This window comes from Hyposmocoma kahamanoa, unplaced genomic scaffold, assembly GCF_003589595.1.
Source record: "Hyposmocoma kahamanoa isolate Upper Pololo Valley unplaced genomic scaffold, ASM358959v1 102, whole genome shotgun sequence".
NCBI lineage: Eukaryota > Metazoa > Arthropoda > Insecta > Lepidoptera > Cosmopterigidae > Hyposmocoma > Hyposmocoma kahamanoa.
The window spans coordinates 16,574,730-16,589,490 of NW_020653337.1; the positions used below are offsets into that span (position 1 = coordinate 16,574,730).

The 14,761-nt window shown below is 35.6% G+C and overlaps 2 protein-coding genes across 2 annotated transcripts in view; one reads left to right on the forward strand and one right to left on the reverse strand.

The window, feature by feature from the left end:
• LOC113233967 (aspartate aminotransferase, mitochondrial) overlaps positions 1-3,186 on the forward strand; it is a 9,855-nt gene extending 6,669 nt beyond the window's left edge. The window contains exons 7-9 of the mRNA XM_026469206.1: positions 469-475; positions 507-657; positions 2,293-3,186. Coding sequence (XP_026324991.1) covers positions 469-475; positions 507-657; positions 2,293-2,415 — 281 coding nt within the window. The 3' untranslated portion in view covers positions 2,416-3,186. The remainder of the gene's footprint in view (positions 1-468; positions 476-506; positions 658-2,292) is intronic.
• A 5,456-nt stretch (positions 3,187-8,642) lies between these two features.
• On the reverse strand, positions 8,643-14,177 carry LOC113235865 (BRCA2-interacting transcriptional repressor EMSY). The gene is made up of 6 exons (XM_026471790.1): positions 14,093-14,177; positions 13,776-13,950; positions 12,909-13,212; positions 12,138-12,306; positions 10,154-12,055; positions 8,643-9,987 (listed from the first exon to the last, which is right to left on the reverse strand). The coding sequence occupies exons 1-6, from the start codon at positions 14,151-14,153 to the stop codon at positions 9,506-9,508; spliced, it is 3,093 nt and encodes a 1,030-aa protein (XP_026327575.1). The 5' UTR covers positions 14,154-14,177; the 3' UTR covers positions 8,643-9,505.
• Between the last annotated feature and the right edge of the window lie 584 nt (positions 14,178-14,761).

Consider the following 14,761-nt stretch of genomic DNA (forward strand, 5'->3'; position numbering starts at 1 on the left):
TAAAAATATACATAATTTCAATAAGAAAGAAGATATCCATAATATTAACCTTAGAGCTAAGTCCAAACTCATGGTACCACGATTTCGTTTAACCAAGGTAAACAACTCTTTTATGGGGAACTGTATACGTTTTTACAATAAGATTCTGGAGCATATATTAAGTTTATCATTTCCTAAGTTTAAAAACTACATTAAAAATATTTTGATCGAAAAATCTTATTACAAAATTGAAGACTACGTGTTAGATAAAGATGTATGGAAAGACGACATGGCTCCAGAATCCACACAAATTTGATTCAAAGTGTATTCCATAGCATTTAAGTTTATTTGAAAAGAGCAATCCCTAGAGTTTCTTGCTCTTCTCAGGGAGGTCAGCGTAGTGAACGAGCAGTAGCTTAAATGTGACGTTTTCAAGTGTAAATTTATTTTACCTATGGAATAAATAATCTTTGACTTTGACATTGTTAGTGAACAAGCAGAAATAAATAATACACATCGTATTGCAGGCTAAAAGACGTCAAGCTAATGGCGGACCGCATTATTTCGATGCGCACGAAGCTGCGTAAGGGCATTGAGTCGCGCGGCAACAAACGCAACTGGAACCATATTACCGACCAAATTGGCATGTTCTGCTACACCGGACTTAAACCTGATGAGGTATGTAGTATGAGGTACGTCCGTTTAAGAAGAGAGAATTTGCAGATTTCCTTATGTTTTCTTTCCGGGCCAAAATATAGATATTTATTCTGCATTCTGTTTAAAAAAAAACTCTTAAATGGAACCTGTCTTCAAATCATTACTCATTAAGTATATGTATAACCAGTAATAGAGACGAAATGTCATTTAATTTGTTTGAAAACTATTCTGCCAAATCATTATGGTGATACGCTACGATTGGCCCGCTCGAAGTCGAAGCGATTGGCGGGTGTCGTCAATTGTTTCACTTCATATCGACCAGTTTAACTTGAGCCTTGCTTGATTTAATATTTCATTGCCGATGAAATGAGATTCCGTTTGTTTTGTAATTAGATGATTTGCTGTTTTTCCTACACCACCGAATGGAACAGCCCCCGTTGTTAGATGTATTATCTTTATTACAATAAATACATAATATTTTTGGAATATACAGAGACGTACACACAGGTCAGTTCTTGCCGCTGTACTGTTTCAGCTTTCTAAATTGTGATTTCAGCGCAAACGAGAGTTGATATTTAAAAGTGATATAAGGTCCATTTGCCTGATGAATTGCCAGGGATGGATGGCCCTTATTTCGTCTCTATTTCTGGTTATATACTCGATGTCGTTACTATACGAGAAGTGGACTTTTTAATTGAAACTCTCCATTTTCTGACACACTCTATGTGTGGAGCCCGCAAGATAGGCATCTTTAGGATTATATTTCACTAACATACAGGTTATTTTGAAAATTCCAACACCCGTGCAAGACTAGATTACTATCATAAACAACTTTAGTTCTGTGATTTTTGACAAAACATGAATGATGAATATACCAAAAAAAAGTTTTTTTATACTATTACACACTTTTCAGGGTCCTCTCCGAAGATTACCGCGTTTTGCAGAGTTATCACCGCTTAGAGCGATCAATTTAAATATTTTTATTTTTGTATGAAAATGAAATATGACGAATTATTAAGTTATGGAACAAAAGTAGTTGTTTATGATGTTAGTAATACAGACCTGCGAGGTTGTTAGTATTTTACAAATAACCCTGTACAAACGAAAAAATATTTGCTTAAAATATGGTTGAAAAAGGTATATAATGGTGGTAGATATACATAATACAACAGACCTCATATTTATCGATATTATCATGAATATCTATTTTGTCTTCCACATTTTGGTAGCTAAAAAATTCTAAAGTGATTCCTACTAATTATTAAGAGTTATCATATTTATAATACTATTGCCATGTCTGTAACATAACTTTTTTTTAATACCTAAGCTAAGTAGTCATTTGTTGGGATTTATGTGTCACACAAGAAACCAAAGACTGTCGTAACTCAAAATTGGGGAATTGAGAAAACACGATTAGAAAATAATAAAAAAAAGTGAAAGAAATCTTATTGCGAATAATGGGTTATTTTTTACGTAATAATTACTTATCCACTTATAAACGGAAATATAAATTTAATAGTTCCATTACCACCAAATCACCATTATTACGACCAAATAGTGGTTGCTTAATTCCATAATTTTTGAGTTAGGACAGTTATTGAGTGTGTGTGTACATATGTATGTCGTTATAAAATTTTATTATCATCTCTATTCCAGGTCGAAAGGATGACCAAAGAGTTCCATATTTACCTGACAAAGGACGGTCGCATTTCAGTCGCTGGTATTTCTTCAAAGAATGTAGACTACGTCGCTGAAGCTATACACAAGGTCACCTCTTAAACATATCGCTGCCAAATGTGAATATTTGATAGTAATCAAGTGTACTTGGCAAATAGATTCTACATTTACCATAGATTAAGCACCTAGGTAGAACTAAAGTGATTTACAGAAGCCCAAAGAGTTTCGATATCTTTTAAGGATGTCAAAAAATAGTATCCAAGCATTTTAAAAATATATTTACATAATGTTATTCAGAGTTACTATTTATGGTTGTCGAATTTCTCGAATTAGTGTGTAAAGAAAAGAATATGATGCTAATTTCAATACCGTTTCGAGATTCTACACGCGTTTACATTATTATTCTTTTCATTCATTTTGAAATGGTGTTTGTTGTAATAAAACACATGAACTTAAGTTTCATTTTACATCTTATGACTTATGAGAGGTTTTTGTCTCATTAGTAGTCTGTTGTAATCAAAGTGTTGAGACTTCATACTGAACTTAAGCGCATTTATTTAGGCTTACCAAATAGGAGAATTTTCCCCCTAAATTTTGTAAAAAAATTATGTGAATTACAATTTTAGGGGCTGTTTATTTTATTGTTAACAACGCAGTGTTGTCTATTGACAACACGAAATCTTCAAGCCTACGTTGAAGATTTCGTACCTCTCGCCGCATCTCCCAAGATTAGCAGTTAATATCTCAACACGACGGACAAAAAAACCATTTCGCCTAATTGTCATTTCGCATTTATTGTCCGATTATAGGCTAACACGTTGGCCAATGAGAGATTAGTCTTGTCGAGGTTTTCGTATTGCTTTCAAATAGGAGTTAATAACAATCGCAGTATAACGTCAAGAGTATAATTACTTTTTATTATTATTCAGGTAATGATTTTTAGCACGCTGCCGAATGAGATTGAAGATCTTTAGGAAGCGCGATTATTATGAGAAACTACTAATCGATAAAATAGGCGAAATTATTACTATTATGATGTAAGAAAAGCTATAAATTAAAAGTCAAATTCTTTACATACCGATTACCAATATAGTTTTTCGAATTTATATCAATCGGTTGCTTAAACCTGTGTTCTAAATGTAGAACAACAGACTGTACAAGTTTTCACCTAAAAAGTAGCGTAAGATGATGGTGAAAGGGCCTCGAGTTCTTTGTATATTTTTAATAATCAGAATATTGTATTTTAATTTTGTATTGCATTGTTTTGTATTGTTTAACATTAAGACAAAAGTGTATGTTTCGGGCTTACGGCCTACCGAAAGCTTTTTATTTATATTATGGTTACACGATGTTGAGATTTTGTTACATAAACATATTGCCATGTGACTTGTTTTTAAATATAAGTGTTAATTTTTAACATTTGAAATGTACGTTTTCATTTTTGAACCTCTCATTAAGGTTTGTAGTGAAAGGATCAGGGTCGGTTACTTAAATCCACACAAGCAATTTTCTACTGTATGCTACATTGAACACATAATTGTTAGAAGAAAATTACTCGCGGATAATAATGTTCTGCCTGCGCCAGTCAGGCGTAAACAAAGTCCTTTGATTAAACTTTTATTGTTAAAATAAGTAGATAAAATAAACTTGATGCCAAAAACACAGACATTATTTTAACATGTTGCAGTGATCCTAAGACAGAGCTAATTCCTACGCAGGATATTTACAGCTGACAAACAAACAAGTGTCTTATGCTACGTTTACAAACCGATGCAGGTCAATCGTTAACATTGCCTAAATTTAAAATTAAAATTTCTTTTTAAGAGTTAAATTCCTTTCAGGACATCGCTTAAATATAAATGGAACACATCATACCGCAACTTGATTACGTCGTGGTTACAATGTTAACCTATTCACCTGCATCTACATCCAAAATCGATGTAAATCAATAACATTTCACTAAACTAAATCAGTTTATGGTTGGATGTGTATACATCCAAAATGCTTTGATACAATTTTATTATTATGATACAAAATATACTAATACATTCTAGTTGACAGTTGTCATTGATATTTTAATAAAACTAATAATTAATATGTACAATTTGTCGCTACGACACGCTACCATGGCACTATTTCTTTAGAATGCACATCCATTCTTTTTAAAGCAAGAAATATGTACCATTATTCATATACCACTCTTAGAATCTGTAGACATTTCAATAGTTGAACGCCAATACAAAAAGCGTCATGTATTATATCACACAACTATTTATTTGAGATTTTTAGAAAACTTATTACAGAACTTTTAGAAAAATATACATAAAACCGTGTTCGATTTTCAAGGATCACAAAAATAATTTTTGGCCAAATTATGTAATTATGTTCGTGTGCATCGCTCGCAACCCTTGATGTAATAAGGCCACATCTGCGAAAAGAAACTTCAGCAGAGGTTTAAAGATTCCACGAATGAAATTAGTCATTTTATGGCTAAATAGGAGAATTATAGTAGTTAGAACATTTCACATACACTTAATTTGTTTCCAAGTAGTTCGTATATTTTTTTACGACTTTCGTGTGATAAAACCTGTTTTGACGTATGATCACCACGTGCCTTTATTATACCAAGTGTAAAAGTTATAATAGGCAATTATTAATTAGGTAATAAATATAGTAGGATCCTGTATTTAGATAAAATTATTCCCCTGTACACTATTAAAATTAATTCAAATAGTCAAAACAAATTTTTCTTAGGTATAGATCCTGAAATTTTTCGTTTACTAATTATACCTTACAAATCTTACACAGTTAAATAACAAATAGTAGTCCATTCACGTTAACAATGCAGTAGGTTACTGTCATGTCGCTGTGTTTAAAGCCATGCGATTGGTCAGTTTGAATTTTGTACTGTATTTCACGTGCGATGTTAAAGCCTTGCGATTCATCTGTTTAAATTTCGTACTCTTTCACGTGATATTAAAGCAATGTAATTGGTCAGTTACAATTTCCTACTACATTTGTAAGGCTAATGAACGTCACTTATTTCTCCATTATTTACAATATTCTCAGCTAACTGGGCAAAACGTCTTAACTGAAACCTAGAACTTTATATTTCACAAATAGATAGATTCTATCTTCATCAACACTGGTTAAAAGCTATCTACGTTGTTAGGTATACGTTTGCGTGCAGTGGTAGACGTTTGAATTTCCTCAAAGTGATACCTACCGTTTACAGAAGCAAAATTAATTATTCCTACTTATATAAACACGTTTGGATGCAAATACACTTAGGTCGATTTCTTGTAAAAAGAAAAGACACAGAATTATAGTCTGTCTTTTGTGAAGATGGAGTGAAATGACAGCTCATGGCGCAAAAGTGTTGCCCGCTTGCCAGCAGTTAATGATTCCAGTCGATAAATATTCTATCGACTGAATGTTGGTTACGCTTATGCAATAAATAGCCGAACGTGTTTCGTTTGAATCAACATCGGTCCTTTATTCGTCCAACTGCTGGGCACAGATTCATCTGAATTGTCAATTTTTGTAAATTCGAAATAATTTTGTCTATTAAATATATAAGGAGGCGACATTCGCATCCCTCATGGAAGAATGGCATAAGTGGCGTTACGTAAAACGTAAGGTTATTATTGTTGATAGCTCCATCAGATACAGAAAAATATAACCCACATTCTCTTTAATTCTTTTGTAACTCTATCTACAATATTAGTCGCTAAAGTTTCAAGAATTGGAGAGGATGTGGGTTATATTTTTCTGTATGTAATGGAGCAATAAACGTTTTTGACGTAACTCCGTCTATTCCATGAGGGGTGCGAATATTTTAAAGTTTTATGTAGATAATCAAATCCGCCTATTTTTATTAAAATGTATAAGAATGAAAATTTATTTCGATACTCAATTAGTAATCGTTACAATTAGAACGTCGTAACATTCACAATTCAGACATTCTGGCAAAATTTTACCTTCTTTCACAATCTATAGACAAAACTGTCGACAATAACTACAGGACTATTTCAAATTTTATGAAAACTTTCAATCTTGGAAATGCCATTTTACTCAGTCTTAAAAAGACAGACTTCTAAGTTACTTTCGTAACAAAGGCGCTTGTTATAAGGGTGTCACGTTAGTACTGGACGCCTGATCCAACGTAAAATTACTGTTTCTTTTAAGAGAGTGAGCAAGATGGCCAAAATTTTAAAACAGTACTATTTTCTAAAGTCCAAGCTGGGAGCAATTATTATTTTAAAGAACTTAACGATTGTCAGACTGCAATAGGTTTTGTTCTAATAATATTATTTGATAAAATATAACAATGTCCTCGCTCACTTGCTACAGTAATTAAAGTTTACATTTATCGTTTAAATTAAAGGTAAAGGTTACGTACTGACATTCTGCATACATTTGAATTAGCGGATGTTTTTCATGAAAACATGTACTTGGTATCAGAACATCGTAATCTACCTAACTTATTATTCAAAAGTTAACCTTAACAGAACTTCGTAAGGTTAAATATTTGAAGTGACATTTTACCGATTTACTGACTCCGAAGCTTGAATTTTGTTAATAGTACTGTAAAAAACACGCGACTTACGAACCTACACTTCTTATATAACTTATTAATCTACATATTATAAAAATAAATAAGACCCTATTACATTCACTAGTACGTGCATTTTAGTTATTTACCTTACTGTGTAAATATGTTTTTATTTTTTTAACGACACAGAGACAAAGTGAGAGATTACACAAGGCCTAGTTACGTTATATAAACTTATTCAACACTACAATAAATCCATTTTAACAAATTGGTTAGCAATATTGGTTCTAAAGAATCGAATCGGGGGCTATACCCAACTGTCATGTGCAACATTAGAACATAATAACAGTAAGACTCAATTTACATTCCCGTGGAAAGGAATGGAAGCGACGCCATATATAATGAATTTTTGTAACCAGGCAAAGAACAGGTCGCATATCTTCGCGTACTTTCGTGCAGTCTCGGAAGCTCCCACAGTTACCGTATCGTATCTAGTTTGTACTTTACTGAATTCATATGAAGTTGCTAGGAGCAGTACAATTTCATTACAATAAAACGGAATGGAAGCGAATTCACTTCCATTTCGTCGCGATCAGTGTAAATTGAGCCTAATATATAAATGAAAAAAGAATCAATACATTATAATATAAACCAAGATTTATGTAAGTTAATAACTAATAATGCATTTACTCAATCATCAACTTATATTATTATTTAAAAATGGATAAGTACTGAGCAACGACAAAAGGCAAGTATGGTATAAATATCACGAGGTAAATTTAATAAGTGGAAATGGATACAAACCGCCAATTCCTTCTTGCCTTTGTACTACTTTTGTGGTGATTCTTAAATTCAACTAACCGTACAGGCTTTTAGTGTTGATACTCTTTAATTGCTTAATATAACAGCGACCGTCCACTCCCCAATTTGGCCATAAGAATTTCCGAAAAAGTTTAAAGAGTTATCATATCTCATTAGAGCTTCAGCCAATCGACTAGATAATTCCATTCATAGTAACTTAACATCGATATGTTACAGATTTTATATAAAATCATAAGACGAGGAATTGAATCCATATTTTCTAGCTCAAAAATTTTACATTGTAAACACGGCGACGTAAATAACTAACTGTATGTGTAGTGTAGGCATAGTGTAGGTAAAGATTTACATAATTGTAAATTGAAATTTTAGTAATCTCAGTTTTGAGCATTATTGTTATTACTACTATGTTATAAGTGTGTGCAAATGTCATGTTATACACAGAACACATTGTGTGTCGATATGTAAATATTAATCGCACTTTTAGTTGTTTTTTTTTTAATTATTTGGCGAATTGGAATTCGATTTTATTGGTACGCGTGTATCAAATCGCTTTGGAAGTTATATAAACATGGCTGTTTTTGCACGCAATACGCATTTATACACAATAAAACGCGAATTAGTTCATTTAATGTGAGCATAAACTAGTGTGACGTTGGATAAATGAGGGCTACAAGAAATTCATAGTAGTAGAGCTCCTTGCGAAAGAGTTCGTCTAGGGAAGTGCTGCCACCTTGCCTATTTCTAATGTTAATGTAAGCATTACTGCGCTGCGTTCCGGTTTTGAAGGGAAAGGGTGCTGGTGATATTACAAGCACATGGAACTTGTCAACTTATGTCTCAGGGTGAGTGACAGGCGCAGTGGCCGTGTCCCTCAGATCCTTGCAATTTCAGCTTTGAGTGGCACTGCAATTGCTACAGACAGGCGTGTCGCTTACCACCAGGCATACGACTTGTTAATCCCGTAAATAAAGTTTCAGGGTGACAGGTGCAGTGGCAGTGACCCTTAAATCTTAGTGATTTAAAGTTCTGAGTGGTACTGTTATGAACAGGCGTGTCGTTTACCACCAGGCGCACTTCGTATCATTAAAAAGTCGTAATTGAATATAATTGTGTGTGCGTAATAAAGCTGCGTCTTTTCCGCTTAATCTGTAGCCTCTCGAATTATCTAAAGAACCTAACAGAAATTGCAATTTTTTCAAATTCGCAATTGTTGCCCTCATTGAAAACAATCTAAAATGCCGTCTTTAAAACTGCAATAATAATTGTTGTTTTAACTTTTTACGGATTTTAGCTGTGCGCTTAATTCAACGGTCTGTTATTAGTTGATGTAAGTTGACGACTTTACTAGAATGCGGCGGGGCGCATAAACACTGAAACCCTGTTGTTGATTTTTAATGCTCTGCTACTAAGTGTTTTTCCGTGTGGAAGTTTAAAAGTCACCGTTAATTTAATATGTTCAATTTTAGCCTCTACCATTTGGGAAATCTACAATATATTGTTCTACTGAACATACAAGTTAATAGGACTTAATAAAAACATATTAAATTGGAAAAGAATAAATACCCAAAGGAGTGAAATTTAAATCGCAGTCCTATTAACATAAATGTCGCAGCATACACAAACAGGCAGATTTATCTGTTAAAACAGTTATATTTCATTAAACACAACAAAATAAAACACAATCAAAACATTACGCTTCGCCTAACACTGACAACGTCACTTCACTCACTATTCACATCATATGTCCCAGCTTAGCCTAAGTGCCATTACATTTTAAAGAAACGTTTCACCATAATTACAGCTAGTTATTGCTCATTATTTGTTTAAAGGCATATTTTCACTTACAGTCTGTGAGTCTGTGGAGTTGGTGGAGTTGGCGGAGTCGTCGCCGAGCAGTCGGCTGAGCTGGTCGGCATCAAGAATAGCGCCGCTCCGCCCCACTCGCGCCTTACTCTCGTCTTCCTCGTCCTCCCCATCTCCCGCCATCAACCCCTCTTCCAGATACGAAAACGAGTCCAAATTTATATCCGATGAAGTTATCGCGGTACTGTAAATGTCTATCCTTTTTTGCCTCGATTTTGCGTCCGCCACTTTCTCTGACAACTTTTCCTTTGCTTTTGTCAGCGCCTCTGATTCGGATTTGTCGATTTTGGAGTCGTTGTCTTTTGTTTTGTCGCATTTGGACTTGAGAGCGAAGGACGAGTCGTTGCTCGAGGACCCGTCGTCTTGCAGATGGCTGAACAGCGTCCGCCTCGCTAGCGACATACCACTCGAGCTGCTGTACACGCTACTCTCGCCTGTAAAACATACTTGATTTGAGCAAGTGAAGTCACTAACGTACACAATACTTTATAGGCATTTCCATACAACTAAAGTAGAGCGTGACAAAATTAGCACCGACTTGCATATTAACATGCGCACTGCGCCAATTCGACATGGTAACCGATCAAGAGCGTAGCTTACCGCTAGGTGTAGCCTGTATGCTTTCCTGCGATGTTTTGCATGTTTTCGCCTTGTGAGTATCTATCATGTAGTCATTGTCGCTATCGCTGGACATGCCCAAGTCTAAGTGCAACGAGTTCAACTTATTATCGTCATCTTTCTCTTTTCCCGAAACTGTGTCTAGCTCCATCTCCCAGTCCGTCACGCTCGATGAGTCCTTGGCCACTTCAGAATCTTTGCTAGCACTCAATTTACCGTCCGGTTTATCTATTACCGGTAAACTCGTCTCTTCCATAGGAACAATGTCGCTTATACTTTCAGCAGTAGAGTCTAAACTACTCGCATTGCAAGTATCTTCAGTGATTTGGCTCTCGAAGAGTACTGGAGTGTCCTGAGTGATTTCATGAGCCAGCTTTTTGCCGTCGTCTTTGCTGCGGCTGTCTAATATTTCGGACATCGTTGTGGGGCGACCTGTTTGCTCGTTATTTAACTCCAGGACTATAACATTCCCCGCACATTTAGCTGCCTCGACTTGATCCGTTTTTGCATGTAATAGTTGATTTACGTTTTTACCCATAATAATTTTCGACATGTCATTTCCATTTTTAGTAAATGCTAAAGCTTTACCTAGGCTAGCTCCTTTTTGTACTACGATAACGTTACCTTTTGTGCTGACAGGACGTACGATTGGGTTAGTAATTTTAGGAGTTGTGACGGGCGTCATGCCTTTTACGGGCACAATGTCTGCCAAATTAGCCGTCTTTATTGGTTCAACGCCGAGAATTTTTTTAGGTGTTATCGTGTTAACAACTGTGGGTTTTGATACCACAGCTACTGTCGACGGTTTGCCCATTGGAGTACCAGGTTGTGAGCCCACTGGCACCAGCTTCATGGACGTAGGGAGGCCCTTGAAATGCATGGGAAGGACTGGAATCTGTCCTTCAGTTACAGTCTTGGTTCGAGCTTTAGCTGGGAGTACAACCATCTTTTGACCTGATTTAGGATTTAATACGACAGCTTTAGCCGAAACTTTCAAATCTGTAGCAGGAATGCCTTTGGGAGTGAGAGTTTCGGTTCTGGGAGATATACTGGGCGTGATGGTCGGTGTTCCAGTTTTAGCTGGTGTGATTGTTGCTGAAGACGTGATAATAATTTTCGAGTTGCTTTTATTTTCCGATGGTTTCGATACGACGATCATTTTATCAGACATAACTGGTGTGTGTGGCCCTCTAACTTTCGGTACAGAGCCGATAACTTTATGAGCGACGAGTTTGCCTGATGCGTTTAGTGCTTTTTGCGTGGCACTGGGGGCAACTACAACTTGTTTGTTGGACAGGAGTTTTATGCCTTCTGTTGGTTTTTGTAATATTTTGAGTTCTGACATTTGTACTTTTTTATCAGTAGCTAGTTCACCCTTGTTCTTTATGATGAGATGACAGGGCTTGCCACTAACAGATTGTTTGGGGGTGGGGGTTTGTGCTTGCAAGGAAGTAGGGTCGTCGGGCGGTGCGTTGTCAGAAACGCCGAGTTCATGGGGAACTGTAGCTGGCTGGGTTAGAAGCTGCATGGCAGATGAATCACTGACCATGCCAGGGGAGGATAATACTTTAGGTTTCATTTCATCAATGTAATCGCCTTTGCTTTTGCCACCTAACACGCTCTGGGCATAACTGGCTTGGAAAGTGTTAGGAGGTCCTGAGTAGTCCACTTGTAGACTTGCATTGTACTTGTTTGGAGAAAGTGGTAATTCCTGTGGTTTCTTCATTTGGGATTTGGAAACAACAATGGGTGGAGGGTTTTTGGTGCGTTTGTGTACTCTGTGTTTATGTGGAGTGGTCTGAGAAGGGTGCAATTGGCTTGGTTTACTTGTTGACACTTTGCTCACTTGGTTGTATGAATGTTTTGATTGGCTTGATGGTTTACCTGGAGGAGAGAATAAATAAGAAAATTAAGCACTTATCAAAATTATTACATTCAATTATACACAATTCAATTGCATACTTACTTGTGGCTGGTTGAGAAAATTTAGAATAGATTTGTGAAAGATTAAGATGTTTCTGATTGGTGTTTACTGGGATATTTCTCATAGTTTTTACTGGTGTGGTAGCCTCATCTGGTAGGGCACCACCTTCTGGTATTTTCCTTTTTCGCCTGACAAGTTCTGTCTCCCAAAGCTAAAAAACAGTTTAAAACTAGAAGTAACTATATGTTTAGTAAAATATTAATAAGTTCAGATCACTTGTAAGTTCATTAATTGATAAGAGATAATATTAATTCCTAAGCGTCCAGTTATAAGAGAAGAAAGTATTAGTATAAGAAATATAAGCCGCCCGGTCGTGGCGCGGGCCCGGAACGCTCATTTAAATTAAAATGTAAAAGCTAAACAAATAGAACATATTTTGCCATGACAGTTAGAATTTGAATTTGCCAGATGTGCACCCATTGACAATAATACACTCAACATTAGCATACATAACATATCCCGGCACTAGGGAGACCCTGTGTCGCGGGTGCCATGGATACACACACATAGACAATCACAAATTACACCCAAACTCACGAGAGAAATAAATGTAGGCCGTACAAATATTTCTCCAGACCCGGTAATCGAACCTGGGGCCTATACATGGCAGTCTGGCATGGTAACCGTTTCGCCACGGCGGCAGTTATAAAAATAATGAAAACTCACTTTAGAAGTATCATTAACAATGATGTTTTAAATTTCTTTAAACTGTTACCTACAATTGGTTAAACATATTTATTAAAGAAAACTAACTTTAGCTGTTTGGTCCTCCATAGCTACTGGAGGATACATGAGTTCATCCATGCTCTCATTCTGTGGAATGGCACTTTCTGCAGTTTCTCCTTCCGCATCTGCCATTTCCTCTTCACTGGATTTTGGGGCAACCATCTTTTCTGCTTCAAGTTTCTTTTGTATTTCTTTATTTTCAGCAGCAGCTGTTTCTGCAGCCTTATCCGCAATCTCTGTGTACATTGTTTGAGCAACTCCTCGTGGTAACAACGGAATATGTCTGCGGCCCTCACATATCCATCCCAGTCCTGTGTTTGGACCTGCTAGCCTGTTTAACAATTCTTTTTTAAGTTTTGTTCTGTACAAAATAAAACTGTTAATAAAAGATTAAATAGAAACAAAAAATTACATAACAAAAAGTAGATATCACTTTTCAATGAAACTATTAATAACAAAATAAACATGAATATAACCTCTTTGCTGCATAAAGAGATAACAATGTAACTTTGACATTTGACATACTACAAACTTTATTTCTATCTATTTACTATAATGCTTTTATTTAATAAAATAATGTATAAACATCCTTCTAAAACTATGCAATGCTATAGTAAATTTGGCAACATGATAAAGATGTCTACATAGCATCTCATATTAATGTTTATATATCTCCCTGTAGTCTACACATAAACAAAAAAGCTGACAAAATAACAAAATCCAGTTACAATCTCATCACAGTAACATACATTTATAGTAGCACAAATATTGATAAAGTATCTGGCTGCACTCATAAACTTGTGTTTGGAACATTCTCAGCCATGTTTAACTATGCAACAAGGTTTAAAAATAAATCAACAAGTCTACACAATAAATAAAGAACCATTCACTTACTGCTCTGCAATGGTGGCTAATAGCTCGTCATTGGAGACGCGACGCGCCTCCGCGCTGTGACGATCGTTGCTTATATGCAAAACGGCGCGCAGTTCTTCAAGCAACTTTTTTCTGTTGTCTTCTAATGCCCCCTGTGCTCTAAACACACTGACCATATTCGAGTAGGCTTCCAGTTCTAAAAACAAACGAATAATCCGTAAAATACTAACCATTTAAAACTTGTAATTAACAATTATACACCGTAAACGCAATAAGCATCGCCGAAGAAAAGCATAGGAGGGAAAATGAATGCCATCTTATAAGCCTAAATATAATACCGAGTCTCCGAAGCGTTCTGCGACATTCGTCGCGCGTCAGGTTCAGGAGCATGGGCCACATTTTACAGCGTTTGTTATAAGCACTTGAAATGAACGCTTTGATTATACGATTTTCACCATATTTTAGAAAATATTTAATTGGCAAATATCCATACTGTTTACTTCAAACGACAATTCGTTCATTTTTTGACACTTCGTGGGGAGAGATGCGACGGATAGCTTGAGTTTTGTCGATGGTATTTTGTGATATCCTAAATGCGGTACAAAATACCCTACATTATTAACTAATTTGCACGGAGCGGAATAAAAGAAAAATTTTGTTTAAAATATTTGTTTCTGATAGACTGTTGATACTCTGACAAAAAATGGACAATGATATTTTTCCGCATATGTCTATATTGCTCATCAATTATAATTAATATCTTTTTGACGAACCTTGACAAATATAGTAAGATCATTCAGGGTAGGTAGAGACCATAGGCTCTGATTTGCTCCAATCCTTAAAAATTCTATATCTATGCAATTGACATTTACTAAAAGGGTATCATGCATGTTGGTCCGTTTGACCATTTGCTAGTTTACATACCCCAAAAATAGACAGACTCTTAAACACTAAAAGCTTAGGTTACTTGTATTACGTACGTCGACTTACGCCCTATACGAATTTTT